Source organism: Perognathus longimembris, chromosome 13 (genome assembly GCF_023159225.1).
Source record: "Perognathus longimembris pacificus isolate PPM17 chromosome 13, ASM2315922v1, whole genome shotgun sequence".
Taxonomy (NCBI): domain Eukaryota; kingdom Metazoa; phylum Chordata; class Mammalia; order Rodentia; family Heteromyidae; genus Perognathus; species Perognathus longimembris.
Window position 1 is genome coordinate 22621625 of NC_063173.1, and position 14610 is coordinate 22636234.

Below are 14610 nucleotides of genomic sequence, written 5' to 3' on the forward strand. Positions count from 1 at the left end.
ATTATATGCTGTGTTTTTTTTCTTTTTCACAACAGAAAAGTAATAAGTAGATGAAAGAAATAGAATTCTGCTGTTTATTGGACTGTGGAGGGTTATTTTAAAAACAAAACAAAACAAAACAACTTTAAACTAGTACCGTTAAGTACCAACATTTCCTGTGCTTTGCCTAGAAAGCCAGCTGGTGATTCCCAAGCAAGGCCATAATGGTACCCGACATCTAACTCCTCAGGTATCCCTTGGGAATACACAGAGAAGCAGAAAAGAGCTACAGAAAAGCCACTCACCCTCTGCATCTTCTGGCCGAGTAAGGTCGATGACTCCTGGGCCCAGCTTTCCATCTTCACTTGACTTTCCTGTTAACTGAGGTCCCAAATTCTCAAAGCGTGTTCTTTCCTAGAGGGACGAATAATCAGGGACTTAATTTGGATTCCAAAGCAGCCACTTTCTTTCTTCTAGTTTCTGTCTTCCTTCCTGGGCAAAACCTAAATTTGCAGACTTTCTTTTTCTTCCTTAAAATCTTAATACAGAGTTTTCTTCCTTCCTTCCTTCCTTCCTTCCTTCCTTCCTTCCTTCCTTCCTTCCTTCCTCCCTCCTCCCTTCTTTCTTTCTTTCTCCCTTCCTTCCTTCCTTCCTTCCTTCTTTCCTTCCTTCCTTCCTTCCTTCCTTCCTTCCTTCCTTCCTTCCTTCCTTCCTTCCTTCCTTCCTTCCTTCCTTCTTCCATTCCTTCCTTTTCCTTCCTTCCTTCCACTTTAGCCACAGAAACTTTCAGTGTTTTGGTAGTTAATTAGAGATAAGAGTGTCATGGACTTTTTCTGCTGGAGTCTCATGGACTTTTCTGCCTGGGCAGGCTGGGAACTGTGATTCCCAGATCTCAGGCTCTTCATCAGCTAGGAGTATAGGCATGAGCCACCAGAGCCTTGCTGCCTACACCATTTGAAGAAAACATAGGGAGATATTCTACTAAGGCCTGAAGGTGGCACAGTGCTGACAGCATGGAGAACATAATACCTGCAAGGAAAGGATATCTATGGGGGGAACCTGCCATAGTAGCTCTGCAGATCTCTCCTCAGTTGGATTTTGCATGTGTGCAAAAACTTGGAAGAGTTTCTGTTCAAATATGCTGCTAAATTTATGGGAGAGGAAATTTTACAGATCAGAGCTTGTGTTGGTATTCCTTGGGAAATATGAATTCAAATTTTATGCACCAGGATTTCAAAAATAAATAATATTTCAAACAAGTAGACAAGATAATGGCATTGCTACTACTGTTTTGCCCACTGATTTTGACTGTGTCTTCTGGAATCTGAGAAGGAGAACATCACTCCTAGCCAGCCCAGGAGCTAGGAAACTGAAACACCCTGCTGCTTTAGGAGGGAAACCCAAAGAAGTCTGCCTGTTCTCCAGATCTTCTAGTAGCAGGAGTTGGAAGCGAATGAGGCTCTGCTGCTCTCTGGATCTGTAGCAGAGGGCTCATTGACCATCATTAATATGGTGTTCTTGTCTGCAGAAACCCAGCACGTGTCCCCCTCTCGCCTGCTTGTTACTCTCCAGACTCAAACTTGGCTTTGTGTTATGCTTATGAATGAATGAAACCTTGTTGTTCATTACTATGAGACAATATTAAATGTCATGTCAGCTTGAATTTACAGACATGAAATAGCAGCTTCCAGCTCCGGGAATGGTTTCTGCATGTTATACTTAATGCATAATGCAGCAGTGGAGTGCTGATTGCTGTGCAGTCTATTGTTCAATGACCTAGTTCTGTACTGAGCACGTTCAGCATTAGATAGAAGCACTCTGAGTGTTCTCTTCTGTAAGATGTTTAGAAACTTGGAAATATTCTTAAGGAGCAACATACAATTACTTGATAGAGACTGCCTCATTTGTACAGCCGCACTACATTTGTGCTTTCTAATACGATTATTTCTTTGAATATCATTATATTTCTATAATTAATTCCCTTCAGTCAAATTGGGCAGGAAGTCTTCCCGTTTCCCTTCATCCTGGAATATGTGGAAATCTGCGTTGGAGGAAAACGCAGTATAAACCTCACTTTCATCTTGCACCATTTCTATGAAAGATCTGCCACAAAAATTATAACCATGAATTTCTCTAACTGGGTAATACTAACTCGTTTCAGTAGCAATATGTGGGGAAACCTCTGAAATACGACACTTATAAAAGACAGGCTGAAAATAAAAACCAAATTAAGTATGGCTCCCTAATATCTTCTTATATGAAAACACTGCCGTACAAGAACAAATTAACCCAGATGCAGGACACACAAAAAAAGCAACCACAAGCCTTGTGGGAGTTTCACACATTGTCAGGGGAGGGACAGCTGCTTTTAATCAGCCCATTTCTATCTGTGAGTAGCACTCTTGGTTGTCATGATGTAAAGAAAAGGAATTAAAGTGAAGATGAGTAGTAGCAGGGAAAGCAACATATTCAACCTTTGTTTTTTATTACATTGTTTTGCATTTCAAATATTTGCATGTGAATGCTTTCTCTGTGTTAAATGCAAAGGGAGCTCTGATGTGACACCTGCAATCCTCTTAGAAGAACAACCTTCAACTGGATTTTCATGGGGGGGGCGACTTTCTGTGAAAATCAACAGACTGTGCTATCTATCAATATGCAGATTTCAAGTATCTTTCTAGTCATTCATTCTCTTTGATTTTACTGGAAAATATTCTCAGTAAAAATAAAAATAAAATAAATAAATAAAGTTCCTGAAAGGATATCAATATTTTGACAAGGAAGGAGAAGAGGGAAAATTACATGCCATGGTTTGTAAAAATCCTAAGACAACAAAGCTTACATGATGATAATATCTTTTCTCTTATAAAAATGAAGTGCACTCACAATTCAGTAGTATCAGCTTGTTTTTAATCATAACAAAAACCATTCAGAGCATTCAACAGCACATTCACAACGTCTTTGAAGTAATACTTTTTTTTACTTCATTGAAAAAAAAAACCTCTGCGAAGATACTTTCCCTATAAAATATCAATATTTTGACAGAGTTAAAGACAAGGAAGAATATCTCATGAAATACTTGTTAAGTAGGCAGAAAATAAATCAAAGATAAAACTTGTTTGGGGCAGTAGGTTGCATCTTATATTTGAGACTATTAAGCACTGTGTTTGAGATTAAAGATGGACCCCGCAAAGCTATGCCCTTTCATATAAATTTCTACCTAGTCTCCCAGAAGGTTTCCTTCTTTTCTTCAAAGAATAACTCAGAATATTTATTTGTCAGCCACATGACCATAAGATAAGAGACAGATATCCACAGGTTAGGTCTGGGCAGCAGAGCTAAGCAAAGATTTTACCAGTGAGACTGAACATGAAGCAAAGAAACACGGGCACATGAGAAATATGTGAAAATATAAATGTGAACTACATAAACTCCTCATGAAAATATAAACTCCTGACCATAAAATGCCAAGGGGTATGCCCCTCTATGCAGCAAATATGGAGTGTGAGTAGCAAGTCCTTAAGTTACAAACTCCTTCCAAACTTGAACTAGCCCTTCACAATGCACATAGACCCCAGGTAAAATATTTTATAGAATATATAAGTAAAATACCTTCCTGCTAATTTAATCTGATACCCCTTGGAAAATTCCGTTATGTGGACAGTGGAATGTGTGTTTTCCATGCAGCAATATGACCAGATACTTACTTATGCACTGTCAGTCACAAACATGCAGGCAACATAAAAGTTATTGAAAAAAAAATTAAAGTCAGCTCTGCTGTGTTGTAGGACGGTTGGCTCTCTAAGTGCTTTGAAATTATGATGTATGAGGTAGATGTTGCATATTAAATAAAGATATTTAAATGATAAAGCCCCTTTAGTGAGAGTTGATGAATGTTAAATGTTACAAGCCACAAGATGGTAGCATCCATCATCTTCAGATATTATCACAGTCAATGACGGGCAGACTCACTGATGACAGATAGACTACTGCATTATTATCCCTTATTTCCAGAGTCACTGAACAAACCATTCAACTCCTCCAGCATTATTTTTAACTTTGCATTAAATTAGTAACTTTTCCTTTTCAACCTTGGCAAGACTGATCAATTATATCTTTGCATCAGTGGAGAGACAGAGAGAGACAGAGAGAGACAGAGAGACAGAGAGAGAGAAAGAGAAAGAGAGAGAATGAATTTGGAGTAACTAAGAGACTGGAGGTTTGTTTTCATCTAGGGAGAAAAAAAATCAACTTACTCTTACTGGCAACAAATGTAAAATTGTGATCTTGGGAAAGAACAGCAATGAAACAGTAAGCACACAATAATGGCTTTTCTTTGCACTTAGATAAAAGCTGAATTTTTGATGTGCACCATATATTTTAATAAAATTTTATATACTATGTTTTATACACTTATTGGCTATTCCATAATAATGTGTGTGCTAACAGTAAAATTGCTCTTAAATTTATGTGTGTTATTTATACATTCCCACGTAACAATGCTTTTTGTTGTAAAAAATATTCTGTTTATTAATGTAACTTTACAACCACTGCATCCAAGATCCGTGGTAAATTAATGACATTTTTATTATTTTATAGTGTCATTAAATTTTTACTGATCACTCCATCAAACAGAGGCAGTAAAGGCCATAATGTAAACTGGGACACTTAGATCAGGCAGCAGGAAGACATTCCATATAGTCTGAAGAAAACTGCTAGCAATAAATGATATTTATACCATCTTTAAGCATGTGAGAATACTTGGATAAGTTTGGCAAAACTGTTTCAGTAGTAGAGTGGATTGTGTACTTAAATAACAGTTTGCTTGCTAGTGTGACAAGCCTTTTTCAAACCCTACGCAAGATGACTGATCATATTCATCTCTTAAAAAAAAACCCAAAAAACCCATGAACTGTAATGATATACCAGGTACCTTTTCTCTGGGTTGCCAAGACTGACCGGCCCACCTTGTGCCTCAAGCCTGCCCAACAAGATCTCCTTTGCTATAGTCTAAAGGGGAAGATGGCACATGCTGAGAGAAATCTTTTGTTTGTTCCCTTAACAAACAAATTTATTCCATTTTAAGTAGGCATGCCTAGCCAATGATGTGGTATATTTTATTCCAATGGTCTGAATGAGAGGCACTTTACTACCCTTTATTCCAAAGCTCATTTCTAAGCAATGTCTGAATATGGAGTCATTCATTGCAGGCATACATTACAACTGGTGCCCACTACCTACATGGTAGTTAAAATCATCCCCCCCCACCCGATCATTATCTTGAGTTATTTTCATGTGTTAAAATACATTATAATTAGGATGTTTGCTGATTGTTAAAAACAACTTTTAATGTGTTATTAATGAATTTCAAATATTCTGTGGAAATAGAAGATAGTAAATAGAACGTTCTATGCTCATATAATCACAAATTTAGTAGCAACTATCTGCTACATGGAAGATCTGGCATGATTCTCTTATGTAAATTAGAATGTTGTTGTTACTTACACAAATATATATTTAAATTTAAAAAGCCTTTAAAATCTTTTTGATTTGTAATGATCTGGAATTTTGCATGAAAGACTAATACTATAGCCCCATCAACTGTGTTCTTTTTATGTACTCCTAAAGCAGTGTTTTCTAAGAGAAAAAAACAAATAAGTCTTGAAAAGCAATTTCTAGCCGGGCACCAGTGGCTCATGCCTGTAATCCTAGCTACTCAGGAGGCTGAGATCTAAGGATCATGGTTCGAAGCTAGCCCAGGCAGGAAAGTCCATGAGACTCTTATCTCCAATAAGCCACTCAAAATCTGGAAGTGGCGCTGTGCCTCAAGTGATAAAGTGCTAGCCTTCAGCAAAGGAGCTCTGGGAAAGTGCCCAGGGCATTAGTCAAGCCCCATGACCGACAAGAAAAAGAGAGAAAGAGAGAAAGAAAGACAGAGAGAGAGAAACAGAGAGAGAGAGAGAGAGAAGAAGAATTTTCCTTAGGCTACACAATATTCCGAGATACTGTCTATCCTTTAAGTTTCTGCTATGCCTGCCTACATTTATTGAGTACTTGCTGAATTGTTTGCATCCCAGCTCCAAGCAGCAATTGCTGGACTTCTGACTACTACTTGCATATTGGAGTAGATTCCAGGAAAATGGTTTTCTAAACTAAAAGTAAAGGATAAACAGCTTACTCTTTTCCCAACTTCCCTCCTACTCTGTATTTATATCAATGCCAACTGCCCAATAGTACAGTGTCACTGCTTTCCTTATCTTTCTCTGCCTAGTCAACAATCCAGTCTTGCTCATTTGAATTCAACAGAGCCTTTTGCCCTGGTCCCTGCTCTGCTGACATCATTAACTCCACCAGCACAAGCCTTCAGGCTTGTCCACCTATCTCACTTCCGCAGCTTCTTCTTTAGTCTGATTGATCCTGGTGCTGCCCTCCCTAGTCCATCTCCTCCCATGGCTTCCTCATTCTGTGTGTCTAATTCAGAACCATCCATGGCTTCCTATTTTCTATTGCATTTTATCCAAACCATCTCCCCTGGTATTCAAGTACCTTCGTTTACTGCTCTACCGACACCACTTTAAACTCAGTTTTAGCTAGTTCTTCTCCATACATCTTCTGCTCAGGGAATATAGTGGCAATGTTCTAATAATAGTACAAAGATCCTTCCTTGCTCATGGCTGCTGAACATGCTTCCTCATCTCTTCTTTCCAAGTCATATCCAGATGAAAAACTCAAGCTTCATGGACTCTATAAGCTCATGAATATGCCCACTTTGGGATATGCCAAAATTCTTAAGTCTTCCTTACATAATAAGCAACTAGTTGCATACTATGTTAAAGAACCAGGATTGGGTTCATAAATACTGCCAACTCTCCCTCGACACATGGTAGGAGCCAGGGGATTATATCTTGGGACCTTTTCTATGTATCTTACACAGCATTTAGTATTAGTGTCCATAGGTACTTGCAAGTTTCTATAAGGTCACATAGTTTATTTACTCATATAAATAAAAAATACCCTGTATAAGCAAAAGTCTAGATTGAGCTAGAAATGATAAATTTTCTAATATTTCAAGTTTGTGAATGAGATGTTTAGATTTGACACTCCTCATTATAATGGTGAGATTTCTTTGAGCAATGATAATCAAAATAAGGACATTTAGGAAAACACTAAACATTTCATAAGAAGGAACTAGACAACATTTTAAGAACACAGTAGAAAGATGCAGTCAATTATACAGCTTAATGTGAATCAAAACCTGGAATTTCTTTAGGTAAATACTTGCAAGGTCTCTGTAACACACAGGCGAACAGATCACCTACCACAAATGCATAGCTTATTCAGCAGTACAAATTTAAAAATAAATTGTTCTTTTGTTTGTTTTGCTTGGGAAACAGGACAATAATAAGCATAAAGTGGGACAGTTCTGACTGGATGACTCACTTTCATTTCTTTCTCTGAACACAGCTTGTCATGATGCAATTCTCACAAGATACCATTTGACCATATGATATGGTTTCCTTTTCATTGACTTGCCAAACTCCATTGCTCAAGTATCCTAATTTTATAGATTCTCATGTACTTTTAATAATTTGATGAAGAGTAAAAAACTATCAGTTTTACATGGGAAAGTAAACACATGTACTTTTAAGAAGGTGATTCTTTCTTGAGGAGGAAGTAATCTTAGAGACTCTAAGATTTAGCTTATTTTATTTTATTTATTTATTGTCAAAGTGATGTACAGAGGGGTTACAGTTTCATATGTAAAGCAGTGAAGTACATTTATTATCATTTACTTTTTTAATGGTGTTTTGGTGGCTCCAGAGCCAGTAATCATACTAGTAAAGATTCTGGCTGAAAGAAACAAAGTTCATTGGTGAACTCTATTGTTAAAAAATAACATTTTGTGAGTTATCCATAAAATGTTCTAGTTCCAAATGCATCTTTAACATCAAAACCATGCCAAGACTCGTGAATTTGTTAAGGCCCAAGTTTTCCAACTGTATTCCTCCATTGAACCAGCACCCATTGGAGTAGACGGGGAAGGAGTGCCCATTACTGCATATTCTAGGCACTCTAGGTGCTAAATCTTGGTAAAGCAATTTTCCTTTCTTCTTTTATTTTAACTTTATTTTGAACTAAAATAAGATGTTTGATATTTTTGAAAAGCAGGGAGAGAATAAATGAATAAAACGTAGACAAATACAGAGGAAATCATATAAGCCTGTTAAACAATAGGGTGATCTCAGGTGAGCCTTATGCTGAAATACAGGAAATCTGCCTGTTTTTCTTATAGGAAAGTCTTCTACAAGAGGAACTTTGCCTGTAGTCTCCATCTCCCCCTAAAATACATTCCTCTCACCCATTTCTTACACTGTGGAGTCATCGACCATTAACAATTAACTCTCTGAATTAATGAAAACCACCAATCTCTTACAAAAGGAAATAGAATAAGCTGGTAAACCAAATCATATTACTTCCTCTTGAGCAATGCGAGCACTTTTAGGGGGAATAATCTAGGTGAGACTATACAGAAACATAAAGCATGTGGTCAATGGGGAATATGTGAAATCATTTTGTAAGAATTTAAAAATACACAAGCTTAGCAAAGATGGGGCTTCTTGGGCTGAACTGTGTCCTCTCAAGATTCTTAAGTTGAAACTCTAACCTGCGCCCCCACCCCCCCACACACACTAGCATCTCAGAATGTGACTATTTCTGAAGGTGAGATTTTTAAAGGGATGATCCAGTTAAATGAAGCTAATCCAACCTGACTATATGTTCTCATATGAGGAGGAAAGCCAGACACACTGTGTGTATGCCTGCACACAGAGGAAAGACCATGTGAGAATAAGAAGGTGTCCATATGTAAGCCAAAGAGAAAGGCCTCAGAAGATCCTAGCCTGTGCCCACATTAGCTTTTACGGAGCTTTTGAGAAACAATCTCAAGTGATATAGGACTTCCAGCTCCTAGAACTGGGAGAACTATACTTCTGTTGTTTAAGCCACCTGATCTCAAGCATTTTGTTGTGGTACCCCCAGTGGATGATTACAACGACATCTTTTGAATCTTTGTCACAAAAGATCCTTTTTGTAGTTCAAAACTTATCAAGTAATAAAACAACAAGTTCTTGGATAGGGTATCTTACTAGCTTCAGAAACAACGATGGAGAAGCTTGTGGCATTAGGAGCTAGTAGTGGTTTTAATCTATTGAGAGCTCTACCTATTTATCTTGATCTTCTTACTCACCTACCTACCACCTAGTCATTGCCAGTTCTTCAAAAGAGAACATTTTCCCTTAGCGGGAAGCAAGATTTGTAAGGGCTTGGGAAAAGTTTTCAAAAACCAGGTGATTCATACCTAAGGCATGAAACAGAATCAATAAAGACTGACAGAATCTGTTCAGATCGCCTCTCAAGATGCTGATCTACGCCACGGGGCCATAAGCTCCTTGGAGAAAGGAAAGTGACTCATGACCCTCTCTATCCCAGGCAAGCACCGTGTCCTGGGCAAGTAAAGTGGCATGCAACACATGTCTACTTAAATGAACTGATGTCTACAGAGCTTCTTGTGGATATGTTTTATGGAGCTTTCAAGACATGTTCTCAAATAACATATGACAAGTTTCCCTGTGGATTTGAAGGGCACACCGAAGGAAGCAAATTCTGTTTTCACAATGCTGGCCACAGCACCATCCTGCATATTCCCCTCTAACACAGACTGAGACTCTTGTCCCTGCCCATCACATGATAAACGATACAGTAGCATTAACTCTGAAGATATGAGACCCTTTTAGCCTTGGGAGCCACGGAATTAAATTAGTTTCATCAGGATTATAGTGCTTACTGAACCCCTTTAACTGAACGCTTTCTGTCTCATTCATATGGTTTCAATATTGTCTCAACCAATTGCAAGGTTATTTATAAGTTTGCAACTCCCAAGTAGAGTTATAAAGCATTCAGATTTAAGCAAATCCAGTTGTGTGGCAGCCCAACTTCTACTTATATGTGGTTTCAACTTTTTATTCGTGTACAGGGCCATGATGCTGACTCATTCCTGAATATTCTCTGATTAACTTTTGTTTTAGTAACAAGTTCACAAAAAGTCCCATTGTAAAATTATGCAAACTCCTGTTAAAACTAACACATGATTTAATAAATAGAGAAATCTATCTCAACTTAAACCACCAGTAAGGCTTTGTTATTCTAACATGTGCCATATGAAAAAAGGGCCTCATAATAAAATTAATGACCAGTTAGGCTAATGTCTTTCTTCACAATGGTACCTATAGGAGTCTATTAGTTCAAAACCTAGACACTGGACTCCAGATACTTAGCTTACAATGTGTATTTTTCAATATTGTTTGTGCAGGGCTGGGGATATAGCCTAGTGGCAAGAGTGCCTGCCTTGGATACACGAGGCCCTAGGTTCGATTCCCCAGCACCACATATACAGAAAACGGCCAGAAGCGGCGCTGTGGCTCAAGTGGCAGAGTGCTAGCCTTGAGCGGGAAGAAGCCAGGGACAGTGCTCAGGCCCTGAGTCCAAGGCCCAGGACTGGCCAAAAAAAATATAATATATATTGTTTGTGCAAACACAGTTGTAATTTTATTCAAATTGAAGACATCAAAGATATATAAAGAATGGATACTTTTCCCCAAAAAACTATAGCATCTATTTCCATTTTAGTTGGAAAATAGTTAATTTTGAACTTTCCCTCAGAAATAAAAATACAAGAAACAGAAAAACATAAAGAATTGCCATAATGTATTTGCTTTAATTTGAGATGTATTGATGTAGCATATTCTAGAGAGAGTTTCCTATAATTCAAAAATATATCTATCCCACGGAAGTAACATGTCTCGTTTTTTAAGTTGGGGGAGGGGTGTCAAAAGGAGCTTCCATGCAGAAAGAAAAATAGACGCATCTTCATGAAGATAGCTTTGAGACCCAGAAAGTTAGGATTCTTCCCTGAAGCCCTGCAGCCCACTAGTAAAAAGATCTCTAATATGCTCCCACCTCCACATTCTCAGCCTCCTGTTCCTGCCACTAAGCGCTCTCCTGAGAGCATTGAGTTAACTTATCTCCATGGTTTCTTCCAGCCCTGAAACTTGATGATTATATGATACTTGACTTTTGCTCTTTAAGATCTACACTGCAGCACACACTAGTAAAATCACTTCACCATGTTATAAAAAAATTGGACTAATTATTCATATTCTCCAGGAAAGTACTTCAAATTAATCCATTTGTCAAACAAGCCTACCAAACTGTGGTCACACTTGGCTGAAAAGCATCTGTTTGCTACTTCTGAGATTATGTTGCATCCATAGGCAAAGGCAGTAGAAGGGAAGGGACACAATAGCAGAGGAAGGCAAAGGAAAGGGGGAGGGGAGGGGCCAAACATTTTAACCTGAATTTGGTGTAAATGTATTTCCATGTCCCTAGTTTGGTATTCATTAAGGTAGCAAAGTACAGAATGAAACCTTTTGTGTCTGCAAGTAAAGTAACATACATATAAAGACGGCTGGCAAGAAGGACTTTTCTTCAGAAATAAATTGTTAACTCCTTAATAGCAAGACTATGTTTTACTATAACTTCCTAATCTAGTATAACAGGTCATAATATCTCATCTGAGTACCCTGGATACTGTTTATACTGGTATTAGAACTAGGGAAGTGAAAGGGAATATCAAAATCGAGAGACAGAGGATAAAAAGACAAAGGATTTCAAAAGCAATACTTACAAAACCATTTGGTGTAAAGCAACTGCACAACTCTTAGAGGGAAAAGGAAAGGGGGGAAGGGGAAATGAGGGAGGAGGTAACAAATTGAACAAGAAATGTACTCACTGCCTTTATATGAATCTGTAACCGCCCTGCACAACACTTTGGACAATAAAGAAAAAAGTTTTAAAAAATTAAAAAATAAAACAATGGATACTATGCAAAAAAAAGAAGTCAGAAATGAATTTGGACCACAAAGATAACCTATGTCTAATTTTGAAAGAAACCCTCTGTTGTTGTTTTGTTGTTGTTATTTCTTCTTCTTCTTCTTCCTCCTCCTCCTCTTTTTTTTTTTATTTTGGTGTATGTCCCAGAGCTTGAACTTAGGGCCTGAGATGTTGTCCTTGAGCTTTTGTGCTCAAGACTAATGCTCTACAACTTGAGCCACAGCTCCACTTGTGGCTTTTTGGTAGTTTTTGGAGATGAGTCTCATGGATAACTTTCCTGCCAGGGCTCGCATTGAATCGTGGTACTCAGATCTCAGTCTCCTAAGTATCTAGGATTACAGGCATGAGCCACTGGTGCTCAGCTGGAAGAGGCCTTCTTTTTTTTTTTTTTTTTTTTTTTTTTGCAAGTCCTAAGGCTTGAACTCTGGGCCTACGTGCTGCCTCTGAGCTTTTGTATTCAAGGCTAGTGGTCTATCACTTGAGCCACATCTTCACTTTTGGCTTTTTCTTTTGTGTGTGTGTTGGGAAGGGGGGGGGGGTTAATTAGGATAAGAATCTCATGGGCCTTTCTAACCCTGCTGGCTTTGAACTTCAATCCTCAGTTCTCAGCCTCCTGAGCATCTGGAATCACAGGTTGTAAGCCACCGGTGCCCAGCAAGAAGAAATCTTTTTAGAGATTAAGTAAAATTAAAATTTAGAAACTATGTTTTTATTTTATAAAATAAAAAATAATTTTTGAAATTGAAAATTTTTAAATGAGTTTAAAAGAGGAGAAAATATTTTAGGAACCTCATTTCTAATAGTGCTCTAATATGACAACATTATAAAGAACAAAAGATTGTGTCCAACTGTGGTGATATGTGTTAATTGTATGGTTTTCCAAAGATGTGGGAGAACTGATATCAATTACAGTATAATTACCATTACTTCCAACAGAGTTAACATGTAGTTACTACAAAATAACATACAATTAACTGGTGTCACATTGCACACCAGGCTAAATAAGATACAAATTAAAAATTCTCAACTGGAACCATGATACTCTTCTATCCTTTAAAAAATAAAATAAAAACAAACATTTCTTTGATAAAGTCACAGCCTTTTCAGAAATTAGCGCAGTTATTTCTGAGAAATGAAATTTAAGACATAAATTAGAAGGAATAATTTTTAAATATAAGATGAAAAACTTCCTGGGGACAGAGATGTATGCATTAAAATTTTTAGATTTTATTTTAAGCTAAATCTGTGGTAAATAAAATTAAAACCTCCCTAACACATTTCTTTGAGTTTCTAAGAATAAGGAAGCTATATGTTGAAATCAAATTCAAACATGCCCTTTACTTTCACTGATATCTAATAATCATAATAATTGTTGTTGTTGTTGCCTTACTTAGCAAACACTGAACTTCAGTGTTAGTGGTACTCCAGAGGGACAGAGAAATGAGTAAGCCTCAGTCCAGAAGGGTGCTTACCCAGAATGACTGGTTATTTGGTATGTGCAGTGGTAAATCTTGTCTCAGTATGAACAATTTCCTTATCAGGATGTGAACTGGAGAGACACAGACTTGCAGCGATCAGTCTGAAGAAGTAAAACTCCATGTTGGAATGTCTCAAGTCAGCAACAACAACACAGGAAGCTTCAGCGCACTGCCTATGAGCGAGGGGCATGTGTGGGAACACCAACACGCCAAACATGCGTCTAGGTCTAATTAGGAGAGAGCTGAAGATGGCAGAGTGCAACGCGGTGAAGTTGATGAGAGGACAAAGGCAGAAAGTTGCTGTATTTAAAACACAGCTACAGTCTATCTGCTATATCCGTTTCAAACATCTGGGCTTCTAATTATTTATTGAACTCATGTGTAAGAGTTATTTGGGAATACTACAAACTGTTGTAGATCAGGAACATGCTAAGAGCTTTGTGACATCTTTCAGGATCCAACTCTTGCTAAAATCCTCAACAATAAGAGAGAAACTGCTATGGGATTGATTTCTTTCAGTAAATGCATTTAGACCATGAAGATGTTAGCATGCTAAGAATAAACATGGTAAATACCATGCTAATTAGTGTAGCAGACAATATTTTAGTAGGAACTTATGTTTTACATATTTTTAGGCTTAGCTTATATTTTGCTTTCTTCCTCCTTCTCTTCCTTCTTATCTCTTTCCTTCCTTCTTTTCTTTCTTCCTCCCTTCCTTTTCTTCCCCCCCCTTCTTTCTATGTGAAATCAAATGCTTCTTACTTGAGATTAAATGAGGCTAGTCACATTCATAAAAGGCTGCACATCTTGCTTGAAGATTACATAAGCATATGCATAGCTCCTCAAAGCTTTCAGGGCAGTTTGTTTCCCACATAGCCAATTTTCTCCTTTTTCTCTGAATATAAAGCTCAGGAATAGATGTTTATTCTTGCACCTAGTTCCATGTTTTACTCTACTGAATTCATGACCCATTTGCTGGGCTTCAAGGAAAACACAACTGGTGACAACAGAACAACAATGGGTACATCACTGTGGCATGTTATTTCCTCTAGTTCCTACATCACTGTGACATTCCTCTGATTATTGCAGTCTCAAAAAATGTGCTGATCACTGTGTGTGCTAAGCGACACTGCCAACCCCCGAAAGCTAATACCCTCCATAGAGTACATTATGCATGTGATGTAAATGAGGTATAAGCTCTCCA

The 14610-nt window shown here is 37.8% G+C and overlaps 1 protein-coding gene across 28 annotated transcripts in view; it reads right to left on the reverse strand.

Moving 5' to 3' along the window:
- Positions 1 to 14610, reverse strand: part of Sox6 (SRY-box transcription factor 6) — a 538528-nt gene that overhangs the window by 43370 nt on the left and 480548 nt on the right. For all 28 annotated transcript variants that reach the window (XM_048360339.1, XM_048360343.1, XM_048360350.1 and 25 more), the window contains one exon: positions 285 to 393. In XM_048360339.1, the coding sequence (XP_048216296.1) occupies positions 285 to 393 (109 nt within the window). The remainder of the gene's footprint in view (positions 1 to 284; positions 394 to 14610) is intronic.